The sequence below is a fragment of the Haliotis rufescens genome, unplaced genomic scaffold (genome assembly GCF_023055435.1).
Source record: "Haliotis rufescens isolate VD_foot unplaced genomic scaffold, xgHalRufe1.0.p SCAF_31, whole genome shotgun sequence".
In the NCBI taxonomy this organism is placed as follows: domain Eukaryota; kingdom Metazoa; phylum Mollusca; class Gastropoda; order Lepetellida; family Haliotidae; genus Haliotis; species Haliotis rufescens.
The window spans coordinates 5,376,031-5,398,720 of NW_025964013.1; the positions used below are offsets into that span (position 1 = coordinate 5,376,031).

Here is a 22,690-nt window from a genome sequence, read left to right on the forward strand (position 1 = left end):
CTTTAAACACACAGATGTATCTTCAAATGGGATTAAATCTATAGATTAGTGTTATATCTACCTATTCACCAATTTATAATGTCCAGGTGTATCGCATTTAAAGAAATCTGCGCCGTTAAAGTGAAGCATTTTTAATGTATTTTCTTTAAAAAATCCAAGTCAGAAATGTTCGGTCCGACCTGGCCCGGGCTGTTAAAATCAACTTAAACCTCACAGATGTATCATCAAATGGATTCACATCTATAGATTAGTATTATATCTACCTATACACCACTTTATAATGTCACAGATTGCAGTATTTGTAGACAACAAGGGGCTCAAAGTGAAGCCCTTTTCCCTCTACATTCTCAACATAGTCTCTATCAGAAGTGTTTGGCTTGTGTTGGAACCGACTTGGCCCGGGCGGTCAAAATCAACTTTAAACACACAGATGTATCTTCAAATGGGATTAAATCTATAGATTAGTGTTATATCTACCTATTCACCAATTTATAATGTCCAGGTGTATCGCATTTAAAGAAATCTGCGCCGTTAAAGTGAAGCATTTTTAATGTATTTTCTTTAAAAAATCCAAGTCAGGAATGACCCTACTTTTAAGCAATCCCCCAAAGGAGAAAACGGAGCCGTATTTAATATTGTTAATTTGTCGAAGCGCCCGTAGTATCATTCTACCGGCTCTGCTTTCAGCGTGAGTATCCGCCTCGGACTCTTTCAAACAAATATATCCAATATACAGCCCAGGCAAGTCTATAATGTTTGCAAGTCTAGATTACTGCAGTATCAAGAGAAAGTCTCCGGGCTCCTTTTTATTATTTATATCTTTTAACTATAATTTAACAACTGTTTCTTTTCTGTAAAATATGTTCATTTCAGAGACTAGATGTTAGTCTACCTCTCCCACAACACATAACATAATCCGTTCGGCTAATATCGGAATCCGAAGTCCGCACTTCAGCTGCAATGATTTCGGTCCGTGACTATTTATAGAATTATTTAAGTACCGAGGTCTCGACAGACGCGTCCACGCGGTTCACATTTTCTATTGAATTTGTCCTACTCTATAAACCCACCATGAGAAAGGATTTTCATCGATTCTTAGTTATAACTGCTGCTTTTAGTGGGTGCATCGGGTCAACGTGACCTTCAGTTTCCAAGAATCGGGGAAACCCCCTTTTGTATTTTCAACGGCAGTTATCTACCTTGCTATGATATCAATGTTGACTGGACCTAAGCGCAGCTAATTCAAGTCGGATTTTCCAAGATGATGTAATTGGTGGGAATGCTGACGTGTCAGTAACGCCTGGACTGTGTCTTGGAAATATCACAGAATAGCAGGGACAACACACCAGACCGGAACCAGTCTGACCTAGGATTGTTACTATCTGTAGTAACGTTTGACTGTGCATCAATGATTGATGGTGTTGAAATGTCAGACAAGGCGAGGTTTCGGAACACAAACATCCGACACTAGATCGGGTAAGTGGCTATGATAGCGTGTCCGATGCTATAAACATGTTGCACTGCATTACATCACCCAATTAACGGTCCTGCATCTCGCAGTTTTCAATTTTGTTTTCACCGGGGATTGTTTGTTTACAGAGTGCTTGTGGTTTCATATACAGGGGACGAAACGGTAACCGTAACATGATAAGCATAGTGATTGCGTCATATCAAGAACTAAAACGAATTTCTTGATCAAATGTTTTGCCATTGTGTTGCGACGTATCGGCATGTCGCTATTAAGTACCAGTGACAACACGGAGATATATATCCAGGCGCGACAGCGAAGGCCGACATCACGCGCATCTAGCTAGACTGTGTGCAGCGCTCATGTGCATTGTGAGAGCAATTGAGGTTAACCGCGCTGTGTAAAGACAGGGCATTATCAGGCTTATCTTTGAATGGTTTCATCCAGTGATTTGTTTAATTATTAGACATGTTGTGGAAAGTGAATATATATTTTTGCATCTATGTGAACAGTTGCATTTAATTATTCAAATGACTATATGATATTTGCCTTCAGGGAAGAGAAACTGTACACAATATACTTCATGTAAGAGGTTATAGGTCATCTATCGTTTGATTTAAAGAGTGAATGTTGATTTACGCCGCAAATAGTAAATTATTATTTTTTGACTGGAGTGTATGGTACAAATACTTGACAACATACTGCATGACGTATTCTCACATATCTATGATGATATGCGTACATACGAAATACTTTAATATTTTTTTAAACATTCCTAACTTTAAATTATTAGGCTAAACATGTTTGTGTTATTCAGCACAATCATAAGGGAATCACTCTCCGTCCTAGACAGTTGCGTCCCTTGGGCACGCTAGGAACCTATGATTGTGGGTTTGAATCCCGGTTCGCCCCAATTATGTTTCTAGGTCTGTCAGCACACTACCCGTGCTCGTGGGTTTCACCGAAGTGGTAAACGTCTGAGACCTGCATCACTTCGGGCTTTCCTCCCACATTAAGCTGACACGCCGTGATATAACTGGAATACTGTTAAAAGCGGCGTTAAACCCAACTCACTCACTCACTCACTGTCCTAGACTGGTTTAGCTGCCCTAGTGCGCTTGTGCTCCTCGCCTGCACCCGCTCGGAGGCGAAGGGCAGGGTACCAGTCTAGTTCTATCCGACCTATTTCCGCATGCAACATTTCGCTGACCCTTTCCGTGTAGCGCTCATTGTCGAGAGGTCCGGGGACAGGCCTACAACACACCCATATGCGGGAAACCTTGACCAAGTTTCCGTGTAGCGAAATATTAGCACTTCTGGACAGTGTTAATAACTGACGTGTCGAGCTACAGGAGTAAACATATTGCCATTAGCTAGGTAGGAAACTCTCACAGAGAAGCATGGTCTTTTGTTCGTTTGTTGTTTAACGCCGCACTCGGCAGTATCCCAGCTATATGACGGCGGTCTGTAAATAATCGTGTCCTGACCAGGAATTCAGTGATTGATATTATAAGCATCGATCTACGCAATTGTGATGCCATGACATGCATCAACAAGTCAGCGAGCCTGACCACCCGATCCCGTTAGTCGCCTCTTTCGACAAGCAGAGCTGCCTTTTACGGCAAGAATTGCTTGCTGAAGACCTTTTCTAAAGAGAAATTTGGTTCATGTTTAAAAAAACATACACTGACAACGCTGTGGGTGTGTGAGCTTACTTTGGCGATGCAGGTCTCAGACGAAACCCACGAGCACGGATAGGGTTCAGACAAACCTGGAAACATTATCGGGGCGAACTTGGATTCGAACCAGCAATCGTAGGTTTCCCAAGGGACACAACTCTGTACAGGAAATTGCGACGCTTCAGACAACTGGGCAACTCGTGTCGGTATTTATGTGAACAAATAATGTCACCCCAACTGCCAGTGCACCACTGTGAGTGATTGAGTATTTCTGTTAAACAAGTCAGGTTGTTATATGTGTGTGTGTGGTTGTGTGTGTGTGTGTGTGTGTGTGTGTGTGTGTGTGTGTGTGTGTGTGTGTGTCTGGTGTCCCCCGTCGTGATACTGCTGGAATATTGCTAAAAGCGGCGTAGAACTATACTCACCTACTCATAATCAGGGAGAATTGGGTATTCGAACCTGTGAATTCAGGATCATTGACAGACCTGTGCACAGAGAATGGCTACGCTGGGCCTCAGGCTGACTGACGTGAATGACGGTGGCTTGAAATGTGCTGTATCAGCCGACTTAGACTTAGTCAGTAGAGAAAACGCAAAACTAACGTTGAACGTGGAACACAAATGCCATTCTGACCATGTTCTTTCACATTTCAATTTGAATATGTGAATATTTTATAAATGACCTTGTAATGTTGTGATAATATATATCTACATAGTACTGTCAAATAGTTCCTTTACTTGACGAACCCATTCAAATATCGCCCTTTACAGAATGAGGAAACAGGAGTTATTTCAGTAAATCACAGAATGATAAATCAATGAGTAATTTCAGTAATTCACAGACTGAGAAATTAATGAGTTATTTCAGTAATTCACAGATTGAGAAATCAACGAGTTATTTCAGTAATTCACAGACTGAGAAATCAACGAGTTATTTCAGTAATTCACAGATTGAGAAATCATCAAGTAATGTCAGAAATTTACAAAAATAACATCAATGCGCGTTACACATACATGATATTTTCTGTTGCAGTTGCTATGGACCTCCTAACACCAGAACATGTGCCATACAGCAACTGGACCATCCTGTCAGGTTTGCTCTTTCACCTGGGGCTTGGCTTGTGGCAGTTGAGTCAGGAGAGGTTCCTGCCCAGCGACAGTGTTGAACTTGCCACCTTCGACATCACTGTGTCAACCTACGCCATTTACCACAGTGGTTTAAGCATACTGAGATTGTGCATTGCCGGCGTCGTTGCGTTCGTTAAAAGATATGGCTTGAAGAAAGTGTTGCTATATTTGAGTTTCATATCTGCCTTGAGTTGTGTCATCGTGTCTGGATTAGACTTTACATCCATCAACATGGCCCGAGTCCTCCAGAAGAAGATCTTGGGGAGGATCAGTGACAGCGTTGTTGAGATAGATGAGATGAGAGGCCCTATCAAGTTTCGACACATGACTGATAGTATCCCATTCAGTGTTGAGGAGCACACCAAATATCCCGGGGAAGAAGTTGTGTTTGAGTGCTACAGACATCAGAGGTATTCCGCGGAAGTCCTTCCTTGGCCAGATCAAGTGGTTTGGGAGAAAGATGGCAAACCTCTGCACACTTCAGACCATATTAACATTACCTGGACGTTCGAGAATGTCACCGCAGGTGAGGATGGTGAGCAACACACGGACTATTTAATTTCCTCTAAACTGACAATAATATTCATAGACCAAACTGATTTTGGAAACTATTCATGCAAGGTGAAAGACAATGCAATAGTCATACACATTACCCTTCCGAAGCCCAAGCCACCCATGTGTCCCCTAGAGCCACCCCCTCCATGTATGTGTTTTTGTCTGTGTGAACCACCGCCGCCCCCAAAACCCATTCTGCGACTAACCGGAAAGAAACAGCAACAAAATAATGAGTTCCAAAAGGTGAAGGTGTTCAGCCTTGTCCAGATGAAAGAGCTTACCCGTGTTGTCCACGCGCCACCTGGTGGTCTGGTGTCCTTCACTGCCACCTTCGACCACCTAGGAGAGATAGATGATGTATCATTTAATTACACCATTGGCGGCGATCCATTTGATACCGTTTGTGGCGGGTTGTATACAGGCTGTTCTAAAATAGTGTTGTTTTACTGGATGTTTTGGCATAACGGAGGTCATAACGACCTATTCACCTGGAGGGCAGGAAGTGTTCGAATGCGAAATTCAGTAACCGGCACAGGATGGCAGTGTGTCTGTAAGAAAACATACAACTATCATGAGTTTGCGTTTTTTCGCACAGTCTACAACGCTTCATTAGGACGCGAGGAGATAAGGGAAGTGAAATACCCCCACAGGATCCTCCTGTCTCCTAGAACCCCTGACCTCTTCTTCGTCAACTTCACAAACACCCCCGACCCAATTGCCAAGGAGCCTTGTTGGATCCGACCAAAGAAACAGCTACTGCATAATTACTGTGAAAACGATGAAGCCGGGCTGGACTGGATCATGTGGATCTTAATTGAATTTGAATTTCCCTTCATGCTTTCAACATTTCTTATAATGTTCATTTCTGTCATGTTTGTAGCCAAGCTCACATCAACTCGCTTTGTGATACCAGTGAGAAACAGAATATTGGAAGGATCCTTTTATCCATGTAGGAGATGTGTCAAAACCGCAGAAACCCTCGGATGTTTTCAAGGGGAGGGCGGTGAAGCCCCGAAGTATGACGTGTTCGTGTCTCATCCAAGACATGGTGAGGTTGCTGGGCAACAGCTCACGACTGTCTTGGAGTCTGCAGGAAATCAGGTCTTCTTGCCTTGTCGGGACATACTGATTGGCCAACCCATAATACCCGCAATGGTGAATGCTATTAACACAAGCAGGCTCTTTCTTGTCATGGTGACGCAAGAATACATACAAAATGGCTTTAACCATCGGTTTGAGTTGCAGCACATCCTCCTTACTGGGTCAAGAAGAGAACGGCTGAGTAAGAGGTTGCTACTAATATTGTGCGATGATTGCTTTGTGCCAGAACCGTTTGAAGGATGCCCCATGATTGAGTGGAAGACTAATGACAGACTCGACGAAAACAAACAGCAATTGAGAAATTGGTCAAAAGGAAAAGGATGTTTTTGTGACACGGATAGTTCGTGTGTGGTGTCATGAACATGGATGGCCACAAGGGACACCAAGAATACCGGAGTATAGCCTCACTCTAATCCAGGATACACATTGTGTGAGTTCTACATGGCGCTTCCAAGCAGCACCACGACCACAGAAACACTGTTATTTATCACAGGGCGGCTGTCTAGGACGTTGATGACCCTCCGAAAAAATGACTGAAATATATTTATATACCCCCCTTCCATAGCTAACATGATTTTCTGTGGATTGTTTATGGTGCATTGCTGCAAGAGTGTGATTTGTTACGTATGAACACAAATAAGTCCAACACAACACTGGAACTGATGCACGGCAGTAACTTCCAAAGAACATTTGTACTTTGAAATCCACATGCTCGTTGCACTGTGTACCTGTACACGGTGAGTGAGTGAGTTGGGTTTAACGCCGCTTTTAACAATATTCCAGTTATATAACGGCGTGTCAGCTTAATGTGGGAGGAAAGCCCGAAGTGATGCAGGTCACAGACGTTTACCACTTCGGTGAAACCCACCAGCACGGGTATGGTGCTGACAAACCTAGAAACATAATCGGAGCGAACCGGGATTCGAACCCACAATCATAGGTTTCTGGCGCGCCCAAGGGACGCAACTCTGCACAGCGAATCGCGGCACCTTAGACGACTGGGTCACCCGTGCCCCCTGTACACGGTGAAGCAGATAAACACACCTGTGACCGGGTGGCAGAATTGTCAGTAGCTCTGACTACTCTTTCCTCACCAGTCATTTATGACGCCAGTTTAAAAAATGCTAGTCAGTTAATGTTTCAAGACGGTGCTTTAATTGAGGCATAATTATTTCAATCACACTTCCATGTAAAGTTAGTTTATTTTCAGTTCCGAAAAACAGCAGTTTTCCTTTGTGTATTTACGTACTTATTACATCAAAATATATTTCTTCCGATCGCGGTCTTGGCCTTAACCGTTTGCTTACATTTCCACGCACACTGCCTGTGTTATCCGCAACACCCCGCTGTGTCACACAATGGACGCTAATTTTACACCAACAGCGCGGCGTCAGGAACTGTGCTAGCGTGTTAACGTGTTCCTTTGCTGTTACACAGCCACGGACATGCTGCAGCCACTCGCTAATTGAGTGAGTGAGTGAGTATGGTTTTACACTACTGGCAATATTCCAGCAATATCACGGTGGGGGACACCAGAAATGGGCTTCACACTTTGTACAAATTTGGGAAATAGAATCCATAATGGATATACAAAGCAGACAACACAAAGACTATATAAACTCCCTGGATATACGTAGTGTATGTTGTTGATGTGTGTCTATTGTTCTCGATTGTGTCTACTGTTGCTTATAGCGTCTCTTGTAAGTCCACTTGAACGTAAGAGCATAGTTTGTCAATATTTGGGAATTATTTAGATCATTTTCCGATGTGTTTAACATATTATGTTTGTGTATATATCCCTTGCCAAGTGTTAAACAATAATGCCGATGATAATCATGTGTTTTGACAAGGAAACGCTGGACTGTATTTGCGTCGTGTATGTTGTCAATAAAATGTGTGAATGTGTCCTCGTGTCTTTCTGTGTTAACTGAAATGAGATTACCCCAGGCACTACCAGTGGACCCGGTTTGACCGGTGGCATTTCCCCCAGTGGCTACTACGCAGTGAATAGCTGATCAATGGAGCGTGGCAAGTCCTCCGCCTTCACATCATTGACACGGGAAGCTTTCCCTCGGGCTTGTGTGTGTGCTGCTGAGCATACAGCAGTTATCTCCCTTTGTACAACGACCAGCCCCGATGGGATGTGTTTGGCTTACACGGGTAGTTCTATTTTTGTGTCACGTGTTTCACCATGTGGCGAGTGTTTGATAACAAGGCGTTGTTGCTTGTATAACCAGCAGGTATATGAGTCGGAAACTGCCGAAAGGATTCAGTTGTCTCCGGACGCAGCCGCGAGAGGTTCCTCCTAAATACGGTAAGACTTATCCCACATTCGTGTAGAATTATAGATTATCAAACAACCGACGCCTCTCTCTCTCTCTCTCTCTCTCTCTCTCTCTCTCTCTCGACCATTCAAGTAAACTATTTGCGCAGCCATTCTTCATATGATGTTAATTCGCTTAATAGTAAACCTATGTGGCATGTGACATTTCTGTTGCAGATAATATTGTCGAGCTAATAGTTCCCAGGCTCACGATGGCGTTCCACTCTCCTCTGCTCATCGCCCTCGCCATCGGCAACTTGGTGTTCTTCATCATCAATCAGCTATTTGGTGCACTGAACATGGCCGGAGTAAGAGAATGGCTGGGTATTGATACAAGTAAGTACCCTAAGATTACAATAAATGCATCAATATGCGCCAAGAAAATGGCTTTGCTATGGGTCAGCGACGTGAATTGTATCTAAGAGTTATATTAAATACACTCAGTTGCGATCAGTTCACTTCAGTTCACTTCAGTTTTGGGCTTTCAAGGACATATGACCCATATTACATGCATGTGTATTGTACAATTATATTACATTGCACATGCATCATGGTTTTGGATAATATTACATTATACATATATCTTGAAGAATGAAATATAGTGTCACGTATTTTGAGATAAATCATATCTACCAAATGGGCGTGGTGTTTGTTAAAACTTGACAATACGTGGGAAGGGAATTTTGCAATTTTCTTGTGAAGGAACTCTGTGACCTTTTAGCTACTGACCAAGCCACGACGTCCCCGTATCACCCCGTTTATAAAACGATCGGGGGAGGAAATATTCTGGGGGTGATTTTATTTCGTAGGGAGGGGGAGAGTTTATTTCGAGAGGGGCGGAACTGTACCGGTATAAATTCTCCGGGGGGGGGGGATTTTATTCTGGGGGCGAATATATTTCGTGACACCGGCGTACGAGGGGTGCACAAACCAAACCATTCGTCAGCACTCGGCCCTTTCCGTAACCTGCAAGAAGACTCTTCCCCCTATTGATGAATGTTATAATTATGTGCGAAAATACGACAAACCAATCAGAATGCACGTATGATTTCAAGTTCTTCGTCAAAGAATCCCTCAGAAATAATTTCTGATTTTACATATGTCTTGCATCTAAAAATAAACCAAAGACACAGTTAAATGTGTTCAATCATACTGTATAATTCCGCACGTCCCGATGTGCTTTAAATTGCATCTGAAATATATATAATATATGGGGAAAATGTGTGAACCATTACGTAATGAGTTGACAATTATTTTAGGTATGCCCGTTTGCGCTAAGACGGAATTCGGTGGCAAAAATGGCCATGAGAAGGGCACGAGTCGCTATTCGGCTTGTCCCGGAATAACACGAGTTGGTCACGAATGAAACCAAACATATTTTTCAGCTTCTAGTGCGAGTCTTCGTCATCTGCTTTACATTAATTTTACCTCTATGTGCATTTTGAACTCCATATGTGTTAAATGTGATGTTAACTACGTTACTACTTTCAGATATTTTCGGCCAATCAGTGGGCGATGCCTCCGATCAACGGTACCTCGAGATCACGCCCTCTTCAGCCACATTCAGCATCTGGGGCGCCATCTACATATGGCAGGCTGTCTGGGCCATCTACGCCCTTGTCAACATCTGCCGCCGTACCCCTGACGGCTACGTCTACAACAGCCCCACCCTCCTCAGTGCGACCTTCTTCGGTGTCTCCATCTTCAACTGGATGTGCGTCATCACCTGGACCTTCGTGTGGGGATGGGGTCACGTCTGGGTCGCCTTTGTTTTCCTGGCCATCGTCTTCATCACCATCTACATCTGCATAGGACTCTCTTACAAGGCACTGGCGCAGCACCACGACGCGCTAGTGAAACAAGGACGTAAGGTGGACATCTGGTTGATGCGCATGTTGGTGCAGAATGGCCTTGCCTTCTATGGCGCATGGTGCACTATTGCCACTCTCCTCAACCTTGCTATGGCTCTTACTTACACCTCCCACCCCCAGTTTGACCAGAGTACCTCATCCACCATCGCTCTTAGCATCCTGTCCGTTGAGCTAACAGTCTTCGCTATCTCCGATTGGACAATTATGGACAAATACTCACGCTATACATTTAGTCCCTATATTGTTGTCATGGTTGCACTTTCTGGAAGTATGGTCAAGAACTGGAATCCAGAGAAGACAAACTCTATTTTCACAGCGGTTTTACTGGGCGTGTCGATCTTATGCTTCATCACCAAGATGGTTCTCATGTTTTGGCGACATTGTCGGGACTCGAACAGAGACAAAGTTGTACTTCCGACCATCACAGAGAAACAGAATATTAGACTGTAACAGGAGGATGCTGGTCCCAGCCTTTTGAACAGTTTACATTAGACAAGTGTTGATATAAACTTTTGTCACCCTGTGTGTTGAACGTTTAGAATGCACAGTGTCACAGTGATCCCAAACAATGTGAGAACCTACTCACGTCTCTCACTCGGTTATAGGGTAACTCTTTACTTTTTACAATATATTTATATTTTACTTTTGTAAAAAAACATAAATAAAATAGATGAATAATGCTTTTGTTTCGTTTTCCGTATTGGGCGACCACGTCTGTGTGTGATATAGGGACAACATGTCAAATTTATGTCAAAGAACCTGTTATACGACAGCTCAAGTATTGCACTGTACCGACGTGGAAAGACGAACATGGCCAACACGGGTACACCGACACGATTTTCTTGACAACGCCCGATGCAAGTGCGTTGGAGACATTGATAACGTCGATAATGATTATTTGCATGTTCCTCTGGTGTACGGGTTTCGAAAGTGACAACATTGAAGCAATAGCTTGCAGTGTATACACGTTTGCGTTACACATGTCGGTACATATTTACAAGAGGCCCTATGTGCCAGGTCTGCACAACGTGGTAGAGGTTGTTGTGTCGGTGCCCTGAAGCACCTAGACTAACCCTGGCACGTCTAAGGGTGGGGCCTTCCTATTCTTCGTCTCTGAACATTGGCGTATATATCCAAGGTCATCTGAAACCGATTTAGTCATTAATATAAATAAAACTAATAATGAGAAGTGACATAGTTGCATAGCTCGTTCAGGGTGGCTGGCAGTTAATGTACAATGCAATGTGTCTGTCTCACAAGACAGCAGGCGTTTTGTTTATAGTGCATTAAATAGTCTGTTCATGTGAGACGACCTGGCGTGACATGTGCATCATGTTATAATGGGCCAAACGTGTGATGTTTTAAATATGTAAATCTTAAGTCGGAATGTCCACTCAACATCTGAACAGTAGACGTATTATTACTCACTGTCCGTACATGTAAGCATTGGTTATCACATAAACAACCCAGTACAACAGCACGATGAGGGTTCCTCAGTTGAACACGGGATACAGTGTTACTCTCTTTGTCACATCACACATAATAACAATGCCAAATTAATATTCTAAATACACTGAGGAATAAACGAAACTGTACCTCTCAGTTGATATTATGATATGTTTGTTTTTCAATTGAAAATATGTTAAGTTAACTATACTATATTACAAATGAACTGTACCGGCACATAGTCAGCACCCATAGAATACGTCTACATTGTTGTTTTTTTTAAATATTAAAATTTAAAAAAGAAATTTCGCATTATACGCAACTGGTGATGAGTGTGTTAGACATTTTATCTTTGAAAATATAAAACATAGCTTTTGGGGGCACAAATGTACATTTCAAACATGGTAGGGGGTCATGTGGCTGCAAATTCATTTCTTACCCTAGTCGTCATGGAACCATTTTGTGTTTACACAAAATTACTCAGCAAGATTACTTTTTACAAATTGTTGCAGGAATAAGTGATGGTAAAACAGACATAGTCAAATTTAACATCAGTTCTTTCAAGTTTCAAATATGTAATAAACTAACTCGGTATACTTTCTTTGCCCTTTAGTTTACTTTAAGTTAATGACTATCTCCTGACTTCCACATGTCCCCGTGAAGATCCGGATTAGAATTGGACTTCAGCAACTCATACTTGTAAGAGGCGTCAAACGGGATAGGGTGGTCAGACTCGCTGACTTGGTGCATCCATGTCATTGCATCCCAACTTGATTGACTGGTCAAGACTCGGTTATTTACACACCGCCATCATACAGCTAGGATATTCCGTCGTTAAATACACACAAACACTTGAAATCCTTGCAGTACTCAGTGTTCGAAATACCTGCCTGCCCGAGCGTCCGAGACGGGTTGATTTCAACTCGGGCTGCCAGATTTTCAAATCCCCCTGCCCGACGGTCGGGTTATATTTCATATGTGACAATATTCTAAATATTTCCCGATGATAAGCATTAATCCACATGTGAAGATGAATGATAAAATGTAACCAAAAAGAAACCCCGTTAGCTTATCCTGAGAAACATATGATTATAGTGGGCAGGCAGGTTTTGGTCAGGGCTGGCAAGTATTTCAGCTAGCCAGTCCTGTGGTCTGGCTGAAATTTTTGGGAGTTTCATACCCTGGTGTACTGGTTGTAGCCCTTGGCGAGGATGTGAGACATTACCTCACATCACCCGGAGCAGTCGTGTAACATTGCATAGCAAGATGATATTGCCCTTTAGCCGCCATTCAGCTTCATACACACTGTAAGACCTTCGTCGGCGGCTACCCTTAATCAGTTGTACCCAGAAGTGCCTCATCTCAATCATAGCGCAGGATCAACAACTAGATGTGGATAGAAACAAAGGGAAAGATTTTGGTTGCTTTCTTTTTCATAAAATCGAATTTCTAAGACTATGACATTGTGCATTTTTATATGAATAACAGTGTTTAAGGAGAAATTGCATTGCAGGACTAGCGTCAAAGGACAGACAACTTCGTTCTATGTCATATTTATGGCATTGCCTAAAAGTCGGGCCGGGCCGGGCCAAGACGGACCAAAGTGTTATTGGCTAATTACTTCATTATCGGCGATCACACCTACATATTGTTGATGCAACATATACACATGACATTATTGAACAATCACCAACCAAAAACGTGCACCATAATTGAGTATTTCGGAGTAAATCACTTGAAAACCAGAAAGCGGAGCAGTGTGTAAGCGTCGCTGATCTAGGTAACATAGAAAAGAGCAATCGTTAAACGAAATAAGATTTGAAACGTATTAAATATACTTCTAGCTATCGTGATACAAATTTCAATCTGTCTGCATAGCGTTTATACTTATAGGAACGTACTATATCTAAGTAAATACCACTTTATGTCACTGTTCATCGTATTTAAAGCAGACACGTTGGTTAAAGTAGACCTCTTCTCCCCATACTCTCAACAGTTTCACAAGTGTTCGGTCCGACTTGGCCCGGGCTGTCAAAATCAACTTAAACCTCACAGATGTAACATGAAATGGATTCACACCTATAGATTAGTATTATATCTACCTAAATACCTCTTTATAGTGTCTCAGATCGCGGTATTTCAAGAAAACGAGGTGCTCAAAGTGAAGCCCTTTTCCCTCTCCATTCTCAACGTAGTCTCTATCAGAAATGTTTGGCTTGTGCTCGCTCCGACTTGGCCCGGGCTGTCAAAATCAACTTTAAACACACAGATGTATCATCAAATGTGTTTACATCTATAGATCAGTGTTATATCTACCTTTATATTATTTTATAATGTCACAGATCGCTGTATTTAAAGAAAATAATGTGCTCAAAATGAAGCCCTTTTCCCTCTACATTCTGAACATAGACTCTATCAAAAGTGTTTGGCTCAATTCTCATATTGTTTCCATATCTTTATAATACACGTGTTTTAAAATAAACTTGTTATAATGTGCCTTCTTTTTATGTTGAATGTACTAGTGTGTTTTGCACTTATTGGGCATATATTTTGTAGTTTGTGATAGTATAATATTGCAACTGTTTCTTCATGGAATGTTACGCAATACATAGTTTGTTACAGTTGTTTACGGGGGCGCGGATGGCCCAGTCGCCTTATGCGCTGCAATTCGCTATGCAGAGTTGTGTCCCTTGGGCACGCCAGAATCCCGGTTCTCCCCGTTTATGTTGTCAGCACTATACCCGTGCTCGTGGGTTTCACCAAAGTGGTGAACGTCTAAGACCTGCATCACTTCGGGCTTTCCTCCCACATCAAGCTGACACGGCGTAATATAACTGGAATTATACTATTCAAAGCGGCGTTAAACCCATCTCACTCACTCACTACTCTTGTGTACGTTTGGTTAGCTGGGTTTGTATTGTGATTACTTCCGGTTTATATTTGAAGTATGTTTAGAAGAATGTAACTATGTTTAAGCCAAACATCGTGAATATATCATGCAACCAAATTATTTTTCAGGAACATAATTGCAAACTACAGGCCAACATGTTGATTTCAAATGTATCCAGAAGCAAAGAACTTATACAGGTGTATAATCTCTGCAGGAAGTTAAAACAACTGTCAATACAATAAACTATGCAGAACAATAAACCGCCGTATGAAACGGTATGAATCATACTTTACATACAATGAACTACTTGAAATTGTGCTCAAATCTGCACATAATTACAAATTTCGATGATATCGAACCCGTTGTTTTACATGTGTTGTTTATTGAACAAAGTCATGCTTCATAGAAGCCTGGTATTTAATCGTGTTGAACAATAAGTTGCAATAGCAGTGTGAAGGGAGAAAGATTGAGTGCGCGTTACATGCTTGACCTGAATTCCTCCCTGGAACCATTCTCGCTGGCTGCCGGAATAACATAAGTTACATTGCAAAGGTAGTGCGCAATAGAGCTATTTGGGCAAGGCAGATAATCACCCACGTTTAGTGATACAGCTTGAATAAGATACGATGTACAGCATTGCAAGGTCACGCGTGATAAAGCTCTATTCTACGCATATAGCTAAAGGAGATAATCGCTCAATGCGCAATTGTTTGTTCTAACAAAAAAAAGACCAGTCAACTTTAGCGAAAGGAGATATACACTCTTCGAAAAAGGATACGCACAGGTAGATTTATAGTAAATTTTTGTCGATATATTTAATTTAATATCATAGATACAAATATGAAATTTTGTAGTCCGACAGTCACATGTCGTTGTGCAAAGGCATTGAACTGTCCATTGTCATGTCACATAAGGCCACGAGGGTGCGCTGAACTCAGTATCTCGTGTGACCGCCCTTGGCAGCAATCACGGCTCTGCACGTCACCAGCTATCAATATACAAAACAGAATAATACATCAAGATGGCAGTTTCCATATAACGTTTAAGTATTTCTAAGAAACTTAAAGATACATATATAAAGATATTGTACATATCTTTAAGTTGCTTAGAAATACTTAATCGTTACATGGAAACTGCCATCTTGATGTATTATACTGTATTGTATATTGACAGATTGTGATCAATTGTTACCAGATGGCTCCAGCTGGGGTAGACACACTTTCCATCACTGGGGAACAGGGTAAAAAAATGTTACAATATGTGCAGGCTGGTCATCATCGAACTCTAGTCTCACCAGTCTAAGATGTATTGAAAAAACACAATTAATTCCCAACCTTATCTAATGTTAATTCAACAATTTATCATATACTTAGCAGAGGGATATTCTGTTTATAATCTCTCATAATTCTATTGAATGGTTCTGTACATTGTATCAATGTTTATTTGTACAAAGCTGTTTTATGTATGTACAGAAGTGAGACACTAATAAATTATTGTCTGTCTGTCTACAATGTATACCGTACAATTAAACCGATTACACACAGATGCTTCACTTTGAACTCCTTGTTTTCTTTAAATACCGCAATCTGAGACTTTATAAAGTGGTATTTAGGTAGATATAATACAAAGAAGAGAGCAGGCAATATTATCGTTCTGGGGACGAACATCAAACCCTTTGGTTAAAAAGATATGGCAAGACAAAAACACTCGAGATGAAGCCCTAGCTCGAAAACATCACTCACTAAAGCCATCTGGGATATTAGTACGTGAACTCATTCGAAGTCACAATTGTGATGACATTCAGCCTCCAGAAAGTCACTACATAGGGTTACACCCTCCTTGGACTTTCAAAACTCCCAAAGTTGACACAGCTTTAACATCAGAAGTCACTAAAAAAGAAAACCCAACCCTACTACGATCAGTAGCTATCACTAAAATTCAAACTACCTGGGACAACTGGGCCCATATATACACTGATGGATCCAAGAATCCTATCAACAACAGTGCTGGTTACGGGATCCATATCCACAGCTCCAAACCCAAAGCACATTCAGTTCGCTTGCCTGATGGTCAGTCAGTATTCACGGCTGAATTGGAGGCAATTCATCATGCACTCAAACTCATACCGGAACTTCCGGAAGCAAAGGCAGTCGTCCTATCAGACTCGCTAAGTGCACTTCAAGCCATCAGTTGCAGAAACTCAAACTCCAGGCCAAACACAGTCAACAATATTCTATACGAATATACAAAACTATCGGACCAATGGCAACAGATTGAGCTGTGTTGGATCCCCCCTCACATAGATATTCATGGAAATGAAAAAGCAGACTCACTGGCCAAGCTAGCTCTAGACAAAGCGGATATACAGCCTATAGAGATAAAAAGCAAAAGCAAAACCTCCATAGCAGAACGATGGCAAGCCCAATGGGACGCAAGTAAGATCGGTAGATGGCTATACAAAATTCAACCCAAGGTCCAACAAAAGCCAAACTCATACTCAAATGAAAGGAAAATTGAAATTGACACCTCACGCCTCAGACTCGGTCACAAAAAGCACTATGACAAGGTTTGCTCATCTTGCGATCAGGCTGAAACCATTGATCACGTGTTACTAGAATGTCAAGACCATGCCCCAGCCTGGGCTAGGTTAAAACAAGAATTGCAGTTAGATCCGCTATCTGTCATAGATCTCCTAAAGCCAAGAGATGCAATAGCGAAGGCCAAACTAACTCTATTTCTGAGATATTGACAGCTACTCGAACGTATATAAATAGAGCAGCCAAGGATAAAAATGAAATCATATCAATATAAGAAAATAGAAATCATATCAATACAAAAACAGAAATTATGTGAACACCAAACTCACAATAGATAGGTGTAACCTACTCACACACAGGAGTCCCAAAGAGGGACAGGTCAGCCGAAATTGCTTAGGCAGAAGGCGACCTCTTAAACACTTAATGCAACAACAACATATAATACTAGTCTATAGATGTAAACACAGTTGATGTTACATCTGTAATGTTTAAGGTGGTTTTGACAGCCCAGGCCAAGTCGGAGCGAACACTTCTTATAGAGACTATGTTGAGAATGTAGAAGGAAAAGGGCTTCACCTTGTTTTCTTTAAATACCGCGATCTTAGACACTATAAAGAGGTATATGTAGGTAGGTAGGTATATAGGTTGATTTTGATAGCCCGGGCCAAGTCGGACCGAACAATTCTGACAGAGATTTTCGTAAGAAAATACAGTAAAAGTGCTTGACTTTTACGGACCAGTTTTCTTTAAATGCGATGTACTGTGACATTGTAAAGTAGTATATAGGTAGATATAATGCTAATCTATAGATGTGAACACATTTGATGATACATCTGTATGTTTAAAGTTGATTTTGACAGCCCAGGCCAAGTCGGAACGAACACAACCCAAACACTTCTGATAGACTATTTTGAGGATGTTGAGAATGTGGAATGAAAAGGGCTTCATTTTGAGCACCTTGTTTTCTTTAGATATATGAGACACTATGAAGTGGTGTATGGGTAGATATAATACTAATCTATGGCATGAAACATATATGAGGTTTAAGTTGATTTTGACAGCCCGGGCCGAGTCGGGGCAAACACATGTGACAGATTTTCATGAGAAAATACAGTAAAAGTGCTTGACTTTAACGGGTCCGTTTCCTTTAAATGCGGTGTTCTGTGACATTATAAAGTGATATGTAGGTAGATATATTACTAGTCCATAGATGTAAACACATTTGATCATACATCTGTGAGTTTAAAGTTGATTTTGACAGCCCGGGCCAAGTCGGACCGAACACAGACCAATCACTTCTAATATAGAATGTTGAGAATGTAGAGGGAAAAGGGCTTCCCTTTGAGCACCGTGTTTTCTTTAACTACTGCAATACGAGACACTAAAGTGATATATAATTAGATATAATACTAGTCTCTAGGTGTAAAGAATGTTTAGTAACTTTTGAAGTGCTAGGACAGTTATTAACACGTGTCGTGTCAGCCCTATCACATTCGAAGAATATCAACTTCCAGAAAACATCCTGTGTTGGTTTAACATGAATTAGTAAAGGTTAATTAGGGATGCCCAACACGTTAATTAATTAAAGAAGAGTAGTCAAAACACTGTCATTTCCTCCCCAGGACATCACACCCCTACACGCTAAGGTCGGTGAGAAACCTTCTCATCAAAGAAAACACACTGTCAAGACACTGACCTTTCTACGAGGACTCACGGAATGTAGTCATAATTATCAATTTATTACATTGTTGAAGATGTATTTTGATTCAAACTCAATTAAACGAGAGAAAAAAATATAAGTTTGTGGACATTTGAGATCTGCCGAGATATGTACGTTTCGTTTCATTATTCTGCAATCCATTTTTAGTATTACCCGCTGGCCCGGCCCGACTTTCATGCAATCCCCATATTTATATGCACACACACAAAGATTTGTAGGTACTCCTGCAATGTATGTCCTTTTCAGCACTTTTATACAATTTGTTGTATCAAAATTCACAATGTCAATGTATACAGTCATAGAATTTATTAACATAAAATATAAACACACAAGTACGCGTTGTTTGGCTTCAGTGACTTCTGGGAAGGTGGAAGACTTATAAATGCTTTTGCATTGGAGCGCCGTTCCCTCTGGCTATTATGTTGGGTCACTTGGCACGCATCTACAAGGACCAGCGTTGCCCTCCGTCCGCCCATGACTGGTAGAGTGTGTTTTGACGACACATGTAATTCTATTTTTGTGTCACGTGTTTCACCATGTGGCGAGTGTTAGATACAAACGAGTTGTCGCTTATGTCGCCAGCAGGTATAGAAGTCGGAAACCGCCGGAAACGAGCTTCAGTTGTCTCCCGAGTTGGTCGAGAGAAGTCCACACTGGGACCCGTGAGGTAAGATCAGTATGATGTTAGGCCAAAGTGTATGAGTGAAAAGTTAAAGTGATAGTGTATCTCGTTCTTTCCCTCCCGATATGTTGATGTCAAAGTGTTTCTTCTGAAAGAATGTTTTACATTTAATTGTGTTTATTGTAAACTTAGTACTGTATTGCCAGAATGTAACTGGACAAAGAGTGGGAATTTCGTCCGTATACCTGATTACGGGACACACGTATCACGCTTCTTGTGTGTGCAGTCACGTGTGTCCAGCATCACATCTGTGCAGTCAGGTGTATCCTCTACAGTAGTAATCCAGGATTAATCCTTCAGTCAAGATGTCATGCGCTCCCAATGCCATATCCAATGGATCTGAACGCTATTTTTGGCCCATTGAAACATAGAGAAGAATACACGAGTGTCTGTCAGATGCCATGTGTCTTACGAGTTGTTTCAAAACTATGTAATAAGCAAAAGCCACACGCTTGACACATCAACAAGTCCGGTCCTTACGCTAAGCTGGTACATACATCAACTGGTCCACTCTTAACGCTTGGCTGGTACATACATCAACTGGTCCCCTCTTAACGCTTGGCTGGTGCATACATCAACTGGTTCAGTCCTAACGCTTGGCTGGTACATACATCAACTGGTCCACTCTTAACGTTTGGCTGATGCATACATCAACTTGTCCACTCTTAACGCTTGACTGGTACATACATCAACTGATTCAGTCCTAACGCTTGGCTGGTACATACATCAACTGGTGCACTCTTAACGCTTGACTTGTACATACATCAACTGGTTCTGTCCTAACGCTTGACTGGTACATACATCAACTGATTCAGTCCTAACGCTTGGCTGGTACATACATCAACTGGTCCACTCTTAACGTTTGGCTGATGCATACATCAACTTGTCCACTCTTAACGCTTGACTGGTACATACATCAACTGATTCAGTCCTAACGCTTGGTTGGTACATACATCAACTGGTCCACTCTTAATGCTTGACTGGTTCATACATCAACTGGTTCAGTCCTAACGCTAAGCTGGTGCATACATCAATTTGTCCACCCTTAACGTTTGGCTGGTGCATACATCAACATGTCCACTCTTAACGCTTGACTGGTACATACATCAACTGGTTCAGTCCTAACGCTTGGCTGGTACATACATCAACTGGTCCACTCTTAACGCTTGGCTGGTACATACATCAACTGGTTCAGTCCTAACGCTTGGCTGGTACATACATCAACTGGTCCACTCTTAACGCTTGACTTGTACATACATCAACTGGTTCTGTCCTAACGCTTGACTGGTACATACATCAACTGATTCAGTCCTAACGTTTGGCTGGTGCATACATCAACTGGTCCACTCTTAACGCTTGACTTGTACATACATCAACTGGTTCTGTCCTAACGCTTGACTGGTACATACATCAACTGATTCAGCCCTAACGTTTGGCTGGTGCATACAACAATACAGCCGTTGTATCGTTACGTTGTTATATTTCTGTAACAGTTAACATTGACTGGCTTTCTACAGAATAGCTGACCCAAGATGGCGTTCCACTCTCCTCTGCTCATCGCCCTCGCCATCGGCAACTTGGTGTTCTTCATCATCAATCAGCTATTTGGTGCACTGAACATGGCCGGAGTAAGAGAATGGCTGGGCATTGATATAAGTAAGTACCACATGAGTAAAAAAATTGTATTGGACAATTAGCAAGATAATATGTTCGTAAAATGTCATCAGTGTAGCTATAATTGACATGACACATTTAGGGTTGTAACTAACCATGTAAACATGCCCTTGGTCAGATGGCAACACGACTATAAGGTTTACTTCTCACAAATAGTTAAGACCCATCCGATGTTTTCATATCACTATAGCTAATCTGTCCTAGTATGATAGATTGACTATAGTAATATATAAGACTTGGGTGGTCCTTAGCTTCGTTTGAGTAGTATAAATATAATCGATGCCGCCCCTCAAACCGATTGCGTCTACTGGAGTATCTATTCTGGAGACATTCATACTTTATATAAGAAAATATCCAGCCATAAACCTCTTGCTTCATTCTGTTAAGACTTCCGTTGCAATCTACAGAACCAAGACATGGAGAACTTGTTTGTAAATTATGTCGAACAATGCATAATTCGAATAGAGCTCGTCTTCTTTGTGGAAGGACATAGATGCACGTCATAACTGATTGCCTGTAACTTTCAGATATTTTCGGCCAATCAATGGAAGATGCCTCCGATCAACGGTACCTCGAGATCACGCCCTCTTCAGCCACATTCAGCATCTGGGGCGCCATCTACATATGGCAGGCTATCTGGGCCATCTACGCCCTCGTCAACATCTGCCGCCGTACCCCTGACGGCTACGTCTACAACAGCCCCACCCTCCTCAGTGCGACCTTCTTCGGTGTCTCCATCTTCAACTGGATGTGCGTCATCACCTGGACCTTCGTGTGGGGATGGGGTCACGTCTGGATCGCCTTTGTTTTCCTGGCCATCGTCTTCATCACCATCTACATCTGCATAGGACTCTCTTACAAGGCACTGGCGCAGCACCACGACGCTCTAGTGAAACAAGGACGTAAGGTGGACATCTGGTTGATGCGCATGTTGGTGCAGAATGGCCTTGCCTTCTATGGCGCATGGTGCACTATTGCCACTCTCCTCAACCTTGCTATGGCTCTGACTTACACCGCCAAACCCCAGTTTGACCAGAGTACCTCATCCACCATCGCTCTTAGCATCCTGTCCGTTGAGCTAACAGTCTTCGCTATCTCTGATTGGACAATTATGGACAAATACTCACGCTATACTTTTAGTCCCTATATCGTTGTCATGGTTGCACTTTCTGGAAGTATGGTCAAGAACTGGAATCCAGAGAAGACAAACTCTATTTTCACAGCGGTTTTACTGGGCGTGTCGATATTATGCTTCATCACCAAGATAGTTCTCATGTTTTGGCGACATTGTCGGGACTCGAACAGAGACAAAGTTGAACTTCCGACCATCACAGAGAAGCAGAGTACGAGTACTAGACTGTAACAGGGCGATGCTGGTCCCAGCCTTTTGAACAGTTTACAGTAGAGAAACGTGTTGATATAAACTTTTGTCACTCTATGTGTGTAATGTTGAGTATATTCAAAGTGCCATGTGATAGTTACACAGTCCCGACACTGTAACCACAGATATAAAGAAAATAAAACAGATGAATAATGCTTAAGTGTCGTGTATAGAGTTTCCGTATGATACGATCATGTCAGTGTGTAATAAACGCACATATGATTGATGCCGACGAG

The 22,690-nt window shown here is 41.9% G+C and overlaps 3 protein-coding genes across 3 annotated transcripts; all 3 read left to right on the top strand.

Moving 5' to 3' along the window:
• The first annotated feature begins 1,225 nt into the window (after positions 1-1,225).
• Positions 1,226-7,039, top strand: LOC124128684. Its single transcript, XM_046492123.2, has 2 exons — positions 1,226-1,476; positions 4,180-7,039. The coding sequence occupies exons 1-2, from the start codon at positions 1,416-1,418 to the stop codon at positions 6,288-6,290; spliced, it is 2,172 nt and encodes a 723-aa protein (XP_046348079.2). The 5' UTR covers positions 1,226-1,415; the 3' UTR covers positions 6,291-7,039.
• Positions 7,040-8,167: 1,128 nt separating this feature from the next.
• On the top strand, positions 8,168-10,804 carry LOC124128685. The gene is made up of 3 exons (XM_046492124.2): positions 8,168-8,244; positions 8,431-8,589; positions 9,745-10,804. The coding sequence occupies exons 1-3, from the start codon at positions 8,175-8,177 to the stop codon at positions 10,572-10,574; spliced, it is 1,059 nt and encodes a 352-aa protein (XP_046348080.2). The 5' UTR covers positions 8,168-8,174; the 3' UTR covers positions 10,575-10,804.
• An 8,376-nt stretch (positions 10,805-19,180) lies between these two features.
• LOC124128686 lies at positions 19,181-22,690 on the top strand. Its single transcript, XM_046492125.2, has 3 exons — positions 19,181-19,384; positions 20,917-21,055; positions 21,601-22,690. Exons 2-3 carry the CDS (start codon positions 20,932-20,934, stop codon positions 22,434-22,436), a joined length of 960 nt encoding a protein of 319 aa, XP_046348081.2. The 5' UTR covers positions 19,181-19,384; positions 20,917-20,931; the 3' UTR covers positions 22,437-22,690.